At 37.0% G+C, this 13,306-nt stretch overlaps 1 protein-coding gene across 2 annotated transcripts in view; it reads left to right on the plus strand.

Moving 5' to 3' along the window:
- The first annotated feature begins 10,728 nt into the window (after positions 1-10,728).
- The window catches only part of PEX5L (peroxisomal biogenesis factor 5 like), a 40,196-nt gene continuing 37,618 nt past the window's right edge, over positions 10,729-13,306 (plus strand). The window contains exon 1 of one of the 2 annotated variants that reach the window (XM_075157656.1): positions 10,729-10,829. In XM_075157656.1, coding sequence (XP_075013757.1) covers positions 10,761-10,829 — 69 coding nt within the window. In that variant the 5' untranslated portion in view covers positions 10,729-10,760. The remainder of the gene's footprint in view (positions 10,830-13,306) is intronic. The other variant, XM_075157657.1, reaches the window with a different exon arrangement.

A 13,306-nucleotide genomic window follows, 5' to 3' on the forward strand; every position in this document is an offset into this window, starting at 1 on the left:
CATTTTACATAATTATAGGTAATTCTTCCTCACCCTGACCATGCAGTAGCTACACCATGCCAATACCACAGGCTGCCTCACTCTTGGAAATCCTTATTCCCTCATCTCTGCCGGATGCTTTCTGGCACTGATCCCTGGGGACAGAGACACGCATGTCTCAGTTCACTTTTCTACTCATGAACATCTCTCCATAGGAAGGAATGATTCGATTCACTCTCTTTACAATTATGCAAGTTTAATTAGTTAATAAGCATGTTTCTTAGAGCCTGAGATTTTGGCAGTTGCTCTGGTATGTTATCCTACCTCAGTAACTCCCCTGTAGCAAACTTCGGGTTGAAGCGCATGTCTCTGGGCCTCTCACTGCTATCACCATCTGCGACAGCTTCTTTTTTTCCTCAATTATGTTCATGCTATCTGGGCTGAAAAAAATCTTCCAGTCCTTGCCAGTCTAAGCATATGCCTACATATTTATTCAAGTAATTTTTATCCATCTGAGTTGATAATGCCATCTTTCACATCACTTCACTGGGATTTCATTAACATGAAGTGTCTGAAGCTTAACGGGAAAGAGTCAAGTTTGGATCAAGACTTCCTTATTTACAAGTTTTTCAAAGTGAAATGGAGCAGCAGTGTGTTTCAGTGAATACAAAATTCAGAGTGCCTGATGGACCGATTTCAGACAGTCTGAGCATTCTCACTAGAAGAGCTATCTAAGACCACTCTACTCTCTTCCTAAACCCACCAGGAGGCAATATAGTGAATTACTGCTGGACTATACCAAGAGCAAACTAATATTTCTTTTCCTGTGGTGGCTCAGTTGCTCTCCTCTATTGAGGAGAAACACATATAGAAACACATATTTGAAACTCCACCGCTTATCCTCTACACCCAGGCCCAATACCTATCTCACCCATGCTGGGGTGCCAGAAATACCCGTACTCCCCTCCACATGTTTCTCAGCTACATCCCCGTCTATTATTCAGTACAAATGGCAAACACAAGCAAGCTGCTGCACCCCTTTCCCTCAGATTCCAGCATGTTAATTCTCTGATAATAAGGCTGTCTGCAAGCACTTCAGAAAGTGGTTAACTCATCCCTGCTCTTTCACTTGATCAAGATTTATTCTGATGTTCTAGAACAGTCCCTGCTAAATGAATGTGTTCTTGTGGAATGGGACACAAGCAGTGTATAGCACTGGACTACAAGATTAATACAGGTTTGTTTTTTTTTTTTATAGAACCTCTGAGGAGAAATATTTCTGACAATAGCTGTCATGCTATTGTCAGGCAACTTAACCTCCACAGCATTAGGTTACTATGCCCTGAACTACAGGGAAGATTTAGTTTAGCTTTAACTACATAAGACAGGCTGGCACTAGATTTGACATCCCAGCTGAAGAGGCAAAATCCACTAATTAGTGCAACAGTACATCCAAGGGATTTTCTATGTACCAGAAGCCAATTTTGAAATACAAGCAGTGTCATTTACATCCCAAGAAAGTAAGTGCTAAAGAAGCTTCACAGCAAACATAATTGATGATTTAACAATTCTTTGCATATAAAATCCTAAGTCAGACATTTTGAGAATCAAGAACCTCTCTGTAAGAGGCATTTACCATTACCAGCTTCTTTTGACTACCTGGTCACAGATATCATGCTGTAGGTACAGAGTTTTTATTAAGCAAAACTACTACCCTACCAGCCAAACTAAGCTGGTTTAAATAGCTGCTATAAAAAGCATGCCCTCACCACCTTTTTAGTTATATGGCAGACTTGCAGACATCCCCAAACTGAGAGGAAATAACTGAATTTTGGAACACTGTTGAATTAGAGAAAAAAAAAAATAGAGACCTTACTTCTCTAATGGGGAACCTGACAACCTAAGCACATGCAGACTGCAAAACGTAGTCTGCTTTATAAACATTATTATTATATAATGTTAAAGCATACATTTTAAAAGCATGTGTAAATTGAGAGAATGTGTACTTTTTTCTTCTTTAATAGATGCTTGTTACTTTTAAGCATGCAAAAATAAGTAAAGAGGTAAGAAAAATAATGAAAGATAGTGCTTTTGATTGCATTACAGTAACTTGATACAGGAGAGGGTGAATGCCTGTTTAAACAGAACAAAACAAAGCCTATCTGATATCAGTGACGTGCTGGCTATTAAAAATAGAGACATTACTTTCAGCTCCTTGTAGAACAGGCCAAATGCTAATCACGGTCATCAATGTAAAATGAAATTAAATCCACTGAAGCCAAAAAGAATACAGAACTTGCAAACATATACAAAAGGGCACATTTATACAAATGTAGCTGATATGGCCCATTATGCTAAAAAATTATCTTAAAGAGTAAAGATAGAAGAATGAGCTTTTAATTGTCCAAGGCAGCTGAACTTCTGATTAGGTCTAGAAGTAATTATCTACTAGTGCACCTACATTTTTTCATTTTTGTAATTACAACGTTTTTGCAGCATTAGAGTAGAAAAGTCCATTCTCTGCACTAATGGTACACATCAAAGAATTAGGAATATCTTTTAAGAGTACAGTCATAATACCTCAACTTTAAGAACTTGCTTCCTGAAGGTTTCCAGACTGAGAGATAAATGAGCGGCTAAATGAAGGGACAGTAGCATAATCCTCCCTAAATGGGCTTATACAATGCTGTTAGTGCTGCTTTTGTGGCATTAACATACTTCAGTTGAGATCATTCCAAAGCTAAAACTGTGTGCAGAGGCCACCTCCAGGTCAGGGACATGAAGTTATTTTGCAGTCACACTGTTACTCCACTGCCTCATCTACTATTGCTATTGTCTGATAAATGGCAACCTGCTATTTTTAGGGAATAAAAATAAAGAGGTAAACATATTCTACTATACTGTGTTAAAAATAGAGTTTTATTCTAGCAAGTAAGTACACTAAGACTCAGAAACTTTATTACCAAGAACACGCAGCACAAGAGACACAGAATGAAGAATTTTGGGGCAAGGATACAGCATAAAGCCGTTTTATTACCGAAGTGCTGCAACAGCTCTACTTTAGCCTCCATTCATTGTAGAAAGGACTCAAATCTTAAGGTTGTGGCAGAAAAATGACATAATAAATTCAAGGGTATCAAATGTTTATATTATGGTGGGAATCAAATGTTTGTATTACAGAAAGTGCTAAATCTATCCTGGCAGCATTCAGAATGGTGGCTGGAGAGAACTCATATAGGTCAAGAAAGTGCTAAAATTATTTTTTCATCATAAACTATCCTGATCTGTTGTTTTCAAACCTGCCATCTAGTATGTTTTTATTATTTAATATGTACAGGTCTAATCACAGGCAAGTAACACAGGAAAGTAACAACAATCTGCTTCAAAAAAAAATCCAGACCATAACCCTCCATCTACCCCTCTTTACTTTTTTTGTTCCGTTCATTCTCTGCCTCACCATCTTTCTACACTTTTAAGTCGTAGGCTCGCATATATTACTATGTCAGGATTAAATACATTTTAACATTTCATATTAAGAAAATTTTCCATTTTTTTTACATAGCATTTGAGCAAGGCATTTAACAAAAGAGCCAAGAAAAAACAAAAATCCTAAACAGAATTAAATCTTTTCCTATAATTATACATAAATCATGGAAGAATTAAACTGAAGGCATGGATTTTGATCACATAATGTTTACTGCAGATTTATAGAACTCAAATCCTGAGATTTTCATGCTAATCTTCAATAAGAGTTAATACTGATGAGAATACATTACAAACTGTCTTCTCTGTCCAAGCTGTCCTGCTTTGTAAACAAAATCAGAACAATCAAAATAAAAGCCATTTTAACAGCAGTACAAGTTTAAACTGGTTCTGAAATTAGGCACCTAGCAAGAGACACATACCAATTCATTTCTTTGAATACATATCTTATTATTCAAAACAGTATGCAGAATTTTATCTGACTCTGAAGTAACAGGGCATCTGAACAGTTGCCCTTATTCAACATAGTTTCACCTTTCCTAAATAATACCACCTTCTTTAAGGGCTTTCAAAACAAGAGTAAAACCATCCCTACAGCGACAATAAGCAACATGGACTTTTTTAATCTGGCAATGTAAAAGCCAGAGGAAACAATAGACAACTGCTATGTCCATCCAGCAGTTTTGATAAAAATTTGTTATATTCTCTACAAGTGTGCCAGTTCTTTTCTGTGAAGAAAACCACAGTTTCAGGACTTAAATGATTTTAAGACTCTCATAGAATTGTAACTACAGGTGATGATCGGATTAGTATGCATGCAGAGCCTTCTTTTAGTTCTATAAGAAATTTCTTTTTCTTTTAAATTATGTTTATTTCTTTGCCTCTCTTTTTCTCATTCTAAATTTCTGATGAGTCTCTGCCCAATCTAGAGAAGGTATCCACAAACAAGAATATTGGGCTAATGGGACCTAATTTCTTTTTTGGCTACACAGGCGTACAACGGTGAAGTGAATTGTTTTATAATGATATCTGGAACAAGATCAACAAAGTACTTAAGCTTGCAAACACTGGAAAAAATATACATTTCTTCTATGTTCCAGGCAGGGAGAGCACAGATTATACCATTTTAACATCAGAACCTGCATCACTTTCTTTTTTAAAAGAACTTGCATCATATTCCAGGCACAGTTATACTTCTAGTTGTCTTTTATATATACTTAAAAGTATTGTCATACACTTTTCAGAGTCTCATTGGTCCCAAGTGAAGAAGTAATAAAAGAGAGAACCACCCCAGTTTTGACTGTCAGGACAGCACACCTGAGAGTACAGGAACCTCTCTCTAACAGCAACAGAGTTAAAGGCAGAGATAACCTTTAAGTAGTTAGTTCTGTCCCAGACCTCGCTCTTCTTACCAACCTTGCTCTATATTCCAGGCTGGATTTACTATTTACAGTTAGGTCAACATTATTGTTCCAACATTAGAAAGTGTTACCTTGCTCAAAAGATACACTCCTTATGTATATTCCAAATAAAACCTTTTGCCTTAAGAGGGAAAAAAAAAAAAAAACAAACAACGAGTTTCACTGCATCTTCCTCCTATTAACCTGCAGGAATCATACTAGTTTATAGAGAAGGAGTTAGATTTGACAGAATTATTTATTAATTTCCAGTCATAATATGTGTTCAGATGCATTAAGTACAATAACTTTGCATAAGTTCTGGAGAGCAAAATGGGTCTTGCAGAGCTTTCACTGGGGATGCTTTGGAAGCAGTCCCACTTGGCTTTCAGAATGAATCTATAGGCATCGGAACAAGACAATTTCTAAAGGAAGCATACATAATGCCACAGTTACTGATGGTCAATAAAAAGAAAACCTAACAATGTCATTTCAATGCAAATGCTTCTCAAACTAGAATGCAATTTAACCACAGTATTGACATTTAAGTGGACATAAGACACAACCCAATGAAGGTAAATGGGAACGTTTGTGCTATTTACCTTTTATCAGCTATTATCTCTTTCTTTGTCAATTTTCTTGTATGCAGTAAAGGAAAAGTCTTCCCATATTAATATTGAAATCTGTTATTCCATCAACATAAGAATGAAAAAAAGAAAGGAATGAAAGATGAGTAGTACACTTTGAACTCAGCCAATATGGGTTTAGCTGCTTTACTGTAAATTACTTCTTAGGCAAACCTTCCTATAACTGATTCCTTCTCTACAGCCAACACTATCTGTATTTCATCATAATCTCATAAGAATGAGCTCCTAAAGGTCATGAGTCAAGAGAGGTTGGACCATTACTAACAAAGTTTAATAAGAGGTTCCAAAGGTTGCAAGTACAATATGGCAATACTGGCTCAGGTCCTGAAACCCGGTCTACCTTGACAATACTGCTTCCAGTTCAGGACATCAGCTTGTTCACATGTCTCCACACAGCAGTCAACTGAGCACTCCCTAAAGGAATTATGTTCCCATTTACCTTAGATATATACCTCACTTTCTTAAGCTCATAATAAAAAACTACCAAGAGCTTTGATGAAACAGAATTTTCTGTTTAGATATCCATCTTGTATTGGTTCATAAAACTGCCTCACCATATGGTTTCTTATTATTTTTAATGATATAGAAGATGCAAAATATAACACCACTAGAAAACAGTAGAAAAGCATAGATAATGAAAAGAAAGACATATGGAGAAAACATAAACAGAAAAACTTGAGAAGGGAAAAATACAAAGTAATAAACAGATCCTATGTGAAATCAAGAGCTCACAGTCATGTTGTGGACATTAGAACACGCATGGTACTGTTGCATAGCTGTGCGTGCTCATTTTGAGAGGCAAAAACATTAGCACTGCATAATTTTAAACAGTAAAGACAAGTTTGTCCCTTCATTTTTATTTTTAAATTGCACAAAACACAAAGATTTGTGGTGCATAAAGCTATTTTGAATAGGCTGCTTAATTGGTACTCTAAGTCTAATATATCAGCTGCCTGGGGACCTGGACAGCAGCCAAGCATCCCAAGTTCAATACGTATGGTAGCTCTATCTGTTCTTTCTCCTAACATATGAGGATTACAGCTACTACAACTTTACAGTTACCACTAATGCAGCTTTCATAAAATTTGCTTTATAAAACCCCTCCCCAACTTATTAAGGCTATTAAAAGAGCAGATCAGTACTTCAAGGTATTCTGGACTGAGAAGTACTTGATTTTTTTGTTGCTGTTTTGTTTTTAAACACACTTCAGTAGCCCAATGTGAAAAGTTCAGGATAGCTGGTCACTTTTTTGGCATTATATTCATAAATACAGCAAGTTGTTATTCTGTTTCTCAACTAGGAAAGGAGAGATGCCACATGAAGTCAGTAATCATATCATACATGTACTAGCACTGTCTGCATATCACTTTTTTCTATCAAATTTCTTTACAAGGGAAGCTGTGTTAAAACTTCTATTTTACAAAAGCTTAAATTAAACATGCCCATGTTGAGATATTTCCAATAGCTCAGTGAATAGCGATGCTTTGTAGTGTGTCAAATAAAGCTGAAACAGCTTGGTAGGATCTTTGGAAAATAAATGGAACAGCACAGGTTTATATTAAGGCAGAATTTCTTTCTCCATGTATACGTATTTAAAAAAAAAAATCCAATCAGTCAATTTCTTTCTGTTCACTTTCTCACAAGAATAAGTGGTATCAATATTCCTGAAAGATGAATTTGGGACTCAAGTACCTTAAATATTTGTCAAAAGCAAACTTCTAATTATGTTATGGATTTAGATAAAATCCTTTTATTGCATAGAAGATGACAAAGGATTTCTCTAATTAATGATTATAGTTTAAATACTGTTGTCAAAATGTTAAATATTTACAAGGCGCTGGCTATTGTCTTTTCATATACAAGAATAAATTTGCAAACAACTGTAATGAAGAAAAGAATTACAGAATTATACAGTATTTCACCAGAAGGTAACATTTCAAGTATGACCATGTATTCATTGTAACTGATCTGCCCATCATCACTTGAAGGTGATGTATTGGTTCCATATATTTAAAGAAAAGCTTTATCATACACGAGCACGGTTACAAAGCTATATGCATCACTGATTTAAAAAAAAAAAACTGTATGCTGTCCTAGAAATTTACATTAATATGCTCTTACAGTAGCTTAATTAAGTACTTACTACTAAGTATGACTTCTAAATAGTGACTTGTACAAAATTTAATTTGGAACTATTCAGAAACACCAGCTGCAAAAAAATAGAGTATTTCCTTACAAAACCCTGCCAAATCAGCATACTCCTTTGGAAACGTCTGTTACTATCCATTATCTGATCCCAAAGGACAAACCTAGGGAAGCCGTTATTAAGTTTTGAATCCAACTCTATTATAAATATTTAGCATCATGGGAATACTCTGAACTTTACTCCTTATTTTGCTCTGGAGACATCACCTAAAGGAACTGTTCCATTTTAAGTGTATCAAATAATGAAATACTGGCAAGTTTCTCAGTTTTTCTTAAGCAGTATGTTCCATGAAAACAAATCATATATTTTTCCTTCATCAATTCGTGTTTCTCTTGATTTGTACATAGGTTGTCATGTTCTGCATCACAATTGTTTCCGTCTATATACTGCAGACAAATAGGGAATGATGAAATTTATTTACTGAATTATTAAACTGTTGTTTACATGAGAAAATAACTTACCTTGCAAATCTGCACTATCACCATCCTTCAACAGTTATTGTACTAAATGTGCTAGAGATTATCAATTCAGCTGCAGTCCACAACAGTAACAAGGTTGTCCTGATCATAGAAAAACTGTTTTTATTCCTCTCCAATTTTTCTGCCTAACCACTTCATAGGCAAGGATTGAACATATAGTATTCACTCTAGTAAGTAAAGAGACTAGAATTTTCAAGATTACATACCTTATATTGGACCACAAAATCCATTTCTAGTCACCAAAATAAAAAACTGGATTTTCCAATGAATTGTTCACCTGTGTATCTCTCCACCAGAATCTGAAAATTTAAGCTATTTCACAGCAGTGCCTTTCTCTTTGACATCCAGGAAATTGCCTACTAACTTCTAGTTTCAGAATAATGTTTTTCATACCATAGGCCGAGTAGCCAGAAATAAATCAACCTGATTTATAGATAGTCTTTTAGGAAAGCTAAAAGAAAGACCAGATAAAAAAGTATCAAACCACTTGCTTTGACTAGCAAATATACGAACTCGGCTCATATAGCACAGAGGTATTCATCAGGTTACTATTCTACATTGTACTATAGCCACTTTAAATTGATGAGACAGGTTTTATACGTGGTATCAACCACTCCCAGGGTTTTGCAGAGTTATGTTTATGAAAGGTTAACAGCAGGCACTAATACGAGTATCATGACTCTTTTCAGGCAGTAGGTGAAACGTTGAAGAAAAAGTGGCTCTGTCTTCAAAAAAGTGACCTGACCTTTGCTTTGGTGGGTTTTTATTCTGCAAGAAATAAAAAGCACTGCATGCTTTCCGATGCATCCTTTCTAGCTGATAAACTATTTTGTTCTAGCACTCAGCACAAAAGGACTACATTTATAAAGATCAAATAGCATGTTATTAGTGCTAGCTAATGATAGCTCCACGCATCATACGAGAAACAAGCTTCATAGACCTGGAATATGTCATATGAATCATGAACAGAGTAAATATGTAATTGGCCAAGAACCTTTGATATGCTTACTAATTAGAAGTAATTCTCATTGAATTAAATATATTTAATTTTACGATAACTTTGCAGTTCTTTGGATATCAAAGGCATCACAAATCCAGCATGCTTATTATTTATGACACTTCTGCTCTGAGAATTTCTTGCAGCATGCAAAGAACTCTCTATAGGGAACTGTGATGTGTTGCACAACGAGGCTTACCTAACACTGACCTGACGATTAATAAAACCTGTTCAAAAACTGCAATAGAATGTAATGTTTTTACCTGCAATTGATGAAATGTTTCTGAAACAACATGTAGCTCAGTATAAGTAATACTGTTGGGTTTTTTATTGGACATAGTACACAGAGCTAGTGAAAGTAATTCTAGTATAACATGTGGTAGTAAAAAACCTCTTCTGTTAATAGACTTTTAAGTATTTAAATATATTTAAGTCTAGTGTAAAATGCTGCTTTTATGGAGCCAGATCCTGCAGTCTTTGCACAGCTAAAACTTCCACAGAAATCAATGGGAGCTTTATAAGTATAACAGTAAGGACATGCCCAGGGTCACTAGCATAATAGAGTTCTGCCGCTATGCTTTATGTGTACGCTCAGACTTTCTCTGTCACTTGCAAGGGTATAAGAGATCAAAATACAGAAATCCATATGATATCAAGAAGATAAATACCCTTTTTAAATAAGAGTATGGCTTCAAAGAGAGTATGACACAAAATGTTAGTGCATTTTTTGTTTGGCTGAAATATTAACATTAAATATTGTTAAAACATTTTAACTTTGTCTTGAATATTTACAATACATTAAATGAATTTTAAGAAAAGTGAAGTTTAAAAAATCCTTACAGTAAGTTCAACAACAATGATCTTTTTTGGGAGAACTGTAGCAATGCCTATGATTGCAGAATTTGGCTCCATATATTCTGATAGCAAAACCAGAATGTTTATGTGATGTAAATTGCTTTTTAAAATGTTACTAGAGCTATAAACACTGCAGGTCCAGCCCTACAGGTTATACTTTCAAATTTCAGGGAGAATTTGCCTCAGTGAGCTACAAGGATCTGTGCTTTCTTTGCAAAATCAGCTTGATGCTATTTTTAAGCAAAGCCCAGGTATTTCAGATATAAACTTTTGGGTAACTGAAATTAAATCAAGGGGCTGATCCTGCAGACCTTACTCCTATAGAGATCCTATCCTGCAAAAGATGCAAATCCTTCCATTTGCACTGGAGCATTTCCAGCCAGCCTTGCCCCAGCAAGGCAGTGCCGTATTCCTGTCGACTTCAATGGGGCAACTCTAATGAGTCACGAGACTACGGCTAGACCCCAACCGCGTTGATAACGAACGGGTTCACAGATAATTTATTATTATTATTATTACTTTTAACCAGTGTTTGTGTATTCTACTTTCCACCAAGCTTTGCTTCCAGCCGTAAACGCCGTCAGTTTAACGACTGGATGGTTCTGGGGTGTGTTGTTGGGAAGCGGTTGCTGTTGCCAGGCTCGCTGCTGACTCGCGCCATTGTTGATTTCGCTGTTGTAGGGGAAAGGCTCTAGGGCGGCAGATAAGGCTGTTGCCATGGTGATGAAGGAGATTCCGAGGGAGGAGTCTGCAGAAGAAAAGCCCCTCCTTACTATGACATCACAGGTGGGCGGAGCGCGGGGCTCTGAGGAGGCCGCGGACACAGCGCGAGTCACCGGCCGCTCGGGAGATGCGAAAGCCCCAGGCGAACCGCGGGACAGGCGGCCTGAGGGGACCCTCACCCGCCCCGTAGCTGCCCCTCGGTGCAACTTCAGCTTCAGTGGAGCTGGTTGAACCACCTGCTAGAGGATCGCACACCAGTGTCGCCATGTTTCCTCACTGACACAGGGGAAAGTAGCGTGGGGTAAATAATGTAATCGCTTGGGGTTTCAGATGTACTGACATGAAAATTTAAACAAAAATGCATTTTTCCCCAAATAAAGGGATGTGTAGAAAGTACAGCATATGTCAGTTGCCAGAAAGTTAGTTAAAACCAAACTAAAATTTCAACTATAATTCATGCCATCAATATTCACACTACAGATATTCATTTGCATATATAAATACTCATAAAATACTCATACTCAATGCGTATCTCAAATAAGAAACAACCACTTCACAGTAGTATCGTTTTCAATATCTCAGCTCCCATCCCTAAGCTCTCACTAGGATTTGCTCCTGGTCCAAGTCAGAATGTGTCATTTTGCACACCCCATTGCTTTCATCTCTGCAACTTCAGTCAAAGGAAGGACGTGACATCACACTAAACCTTACACCTTGGAGCACCCATCGGGCCTTAGGTGGTTTCATTAGTTTATTGAAGACGGTGACTGAACACTACTGTAACACACCACACTTCCATCTCACTACAAGAGTGGATTTTATTCGCTCCTGTTGCTCACATACATGAACTTGTTCCCCAAGCAAGTGCATTTAGTTTACTGTTAATATTTAGTGCACACAAGTTATTCCTACCCAACAGGAGGTTTAATGGAAGTAATCTTACTACACAGTTGTTCTTATGCGAGAGCCTTCAACAAAATCCACAATCCTGTTTTATTCCCTGCATGTTTTAGGATAACAGCTACTGTACTTTTTGAAAGTACTTAGGATGCATACAAGGCCAGCACATACTTCTCTTAGAGTGCATCACAGATGCGCTGCAGTAATACGCACACCTTGTAGAAATACCATCATCTACTTTGGAAATCAGGTCTGGCAATCTCCTCCTCAGCCCCTGTTGAACACCATATTTTGCTTGTGGTGAACTGTAATGTCTATGAAGCAACTGCACAAAGGAAAAGGATGCTCTCTTTAAGGCATAATTTCTAATTTTCTACGAAGTGATTAACAAACAATTAGAGACCAGCATAAAATGCTCTCCCCTCTACCTACCCACACCTCCCCCTGTCCCTCCTCCCCTCCCCACCCCCCCCCCAAAAAAAAAAGTGCAAAACTTCCATCGGCTTCAACAGGGCCAGGGGTTCAGCCTGGGCTCATTAAATGTTTAATGCACCATTTTAGCAGTTGTCTGTCAGTCTACTCAGCAATAGCCTACGATCAACTTATGAGTAAAATGCTTGTGTCTGTTAGTCAGTGTAATATCTTCCACTAAACAAAAATACCTACTTCCCTGCTATGCACCAAAGGGGTGCAGAAGCCAAAAGGAAGCAGAATCAAGTGAAAAAGTGAGTATTTTCCATAGCCATCTCCGCATCGTGTATGTGTGATATGCAGTTATACAACCATATTGCATACATCATTTGTATCCTAATTGTCTGGCTGTAATGTTGTTTTGAGATGCTTCCTCTTTAGTGTGTCCATGTAAACCTCTCATTCAGACCATTCATTCAGAATAACGCACTGCTGTACTGTGATATACGTTTAGCCATCACCATCAAAGTGTTTGTCTCTGCTCTTTACATGATGAAACAGATGGATGTGGTTGCTGCTCACAGGCTGAAACATGCAAGTTCCAAACCGGCTGCAAACAAGTTTCCCAAGCCAGATCAAATTGGGTCATGAGAACAAGGCCTGGTCTTTCCAAAGTTATCGCCACCGCCAAACCCAGCACAGCCACTTGTATATCTTAAGAAGTAATTATTTACATTAGGTATCTATGTTGCTCCATCCCTACAACTAAGTAAGCAAGTAAAATGCAAGGATCAAGCCCAGATAGAGGAGTATTGGCTTTTCCAAAAGTAAAAAAAAAAAGTGAAATCTCCCATTTCCAAAATCTTTGATGAATGGAGGATTAATCATGTCTGACTGTGGAAGCAGACTCCACTGGAAGCATAAGTGGAATCTGATACACAAAGAGATTCTAAATCCTCATTGAGAGAAATAGTTAGTGATAAAGTACAGAGGTCCCTGAATTTATATTTTAAGAGATGCCTCTTTGCTGTCTGCCTCTGGAAAATGTTAAACACATATCCAACACAGAACAAGTCAGATAAATATTCACATTTTATTGTTATGCTCCTAGCAAAGCCCTACTTGTAAAATATGACACTTGCTTGTTGACATAAATACTGTGAATTAAATTTTAATGAAGCTTCCAATTCACAGATTATTTTGTATCATCAGACCTGAAAGCAAATCTT

This window comes from Calonectris borealis, chromosome 9, assembly GCF_964195595.1.
Source record: "Calonectris borealis chromosome 9, bCalBor7.hap1.2, whole genome shotgun sequence".
Lineage (NCBI taxonomy): Eukaryota > Metazoa > Chordata > Aves > Procellariiformes > Procellariidae > Calonectris > Calonectris borealis.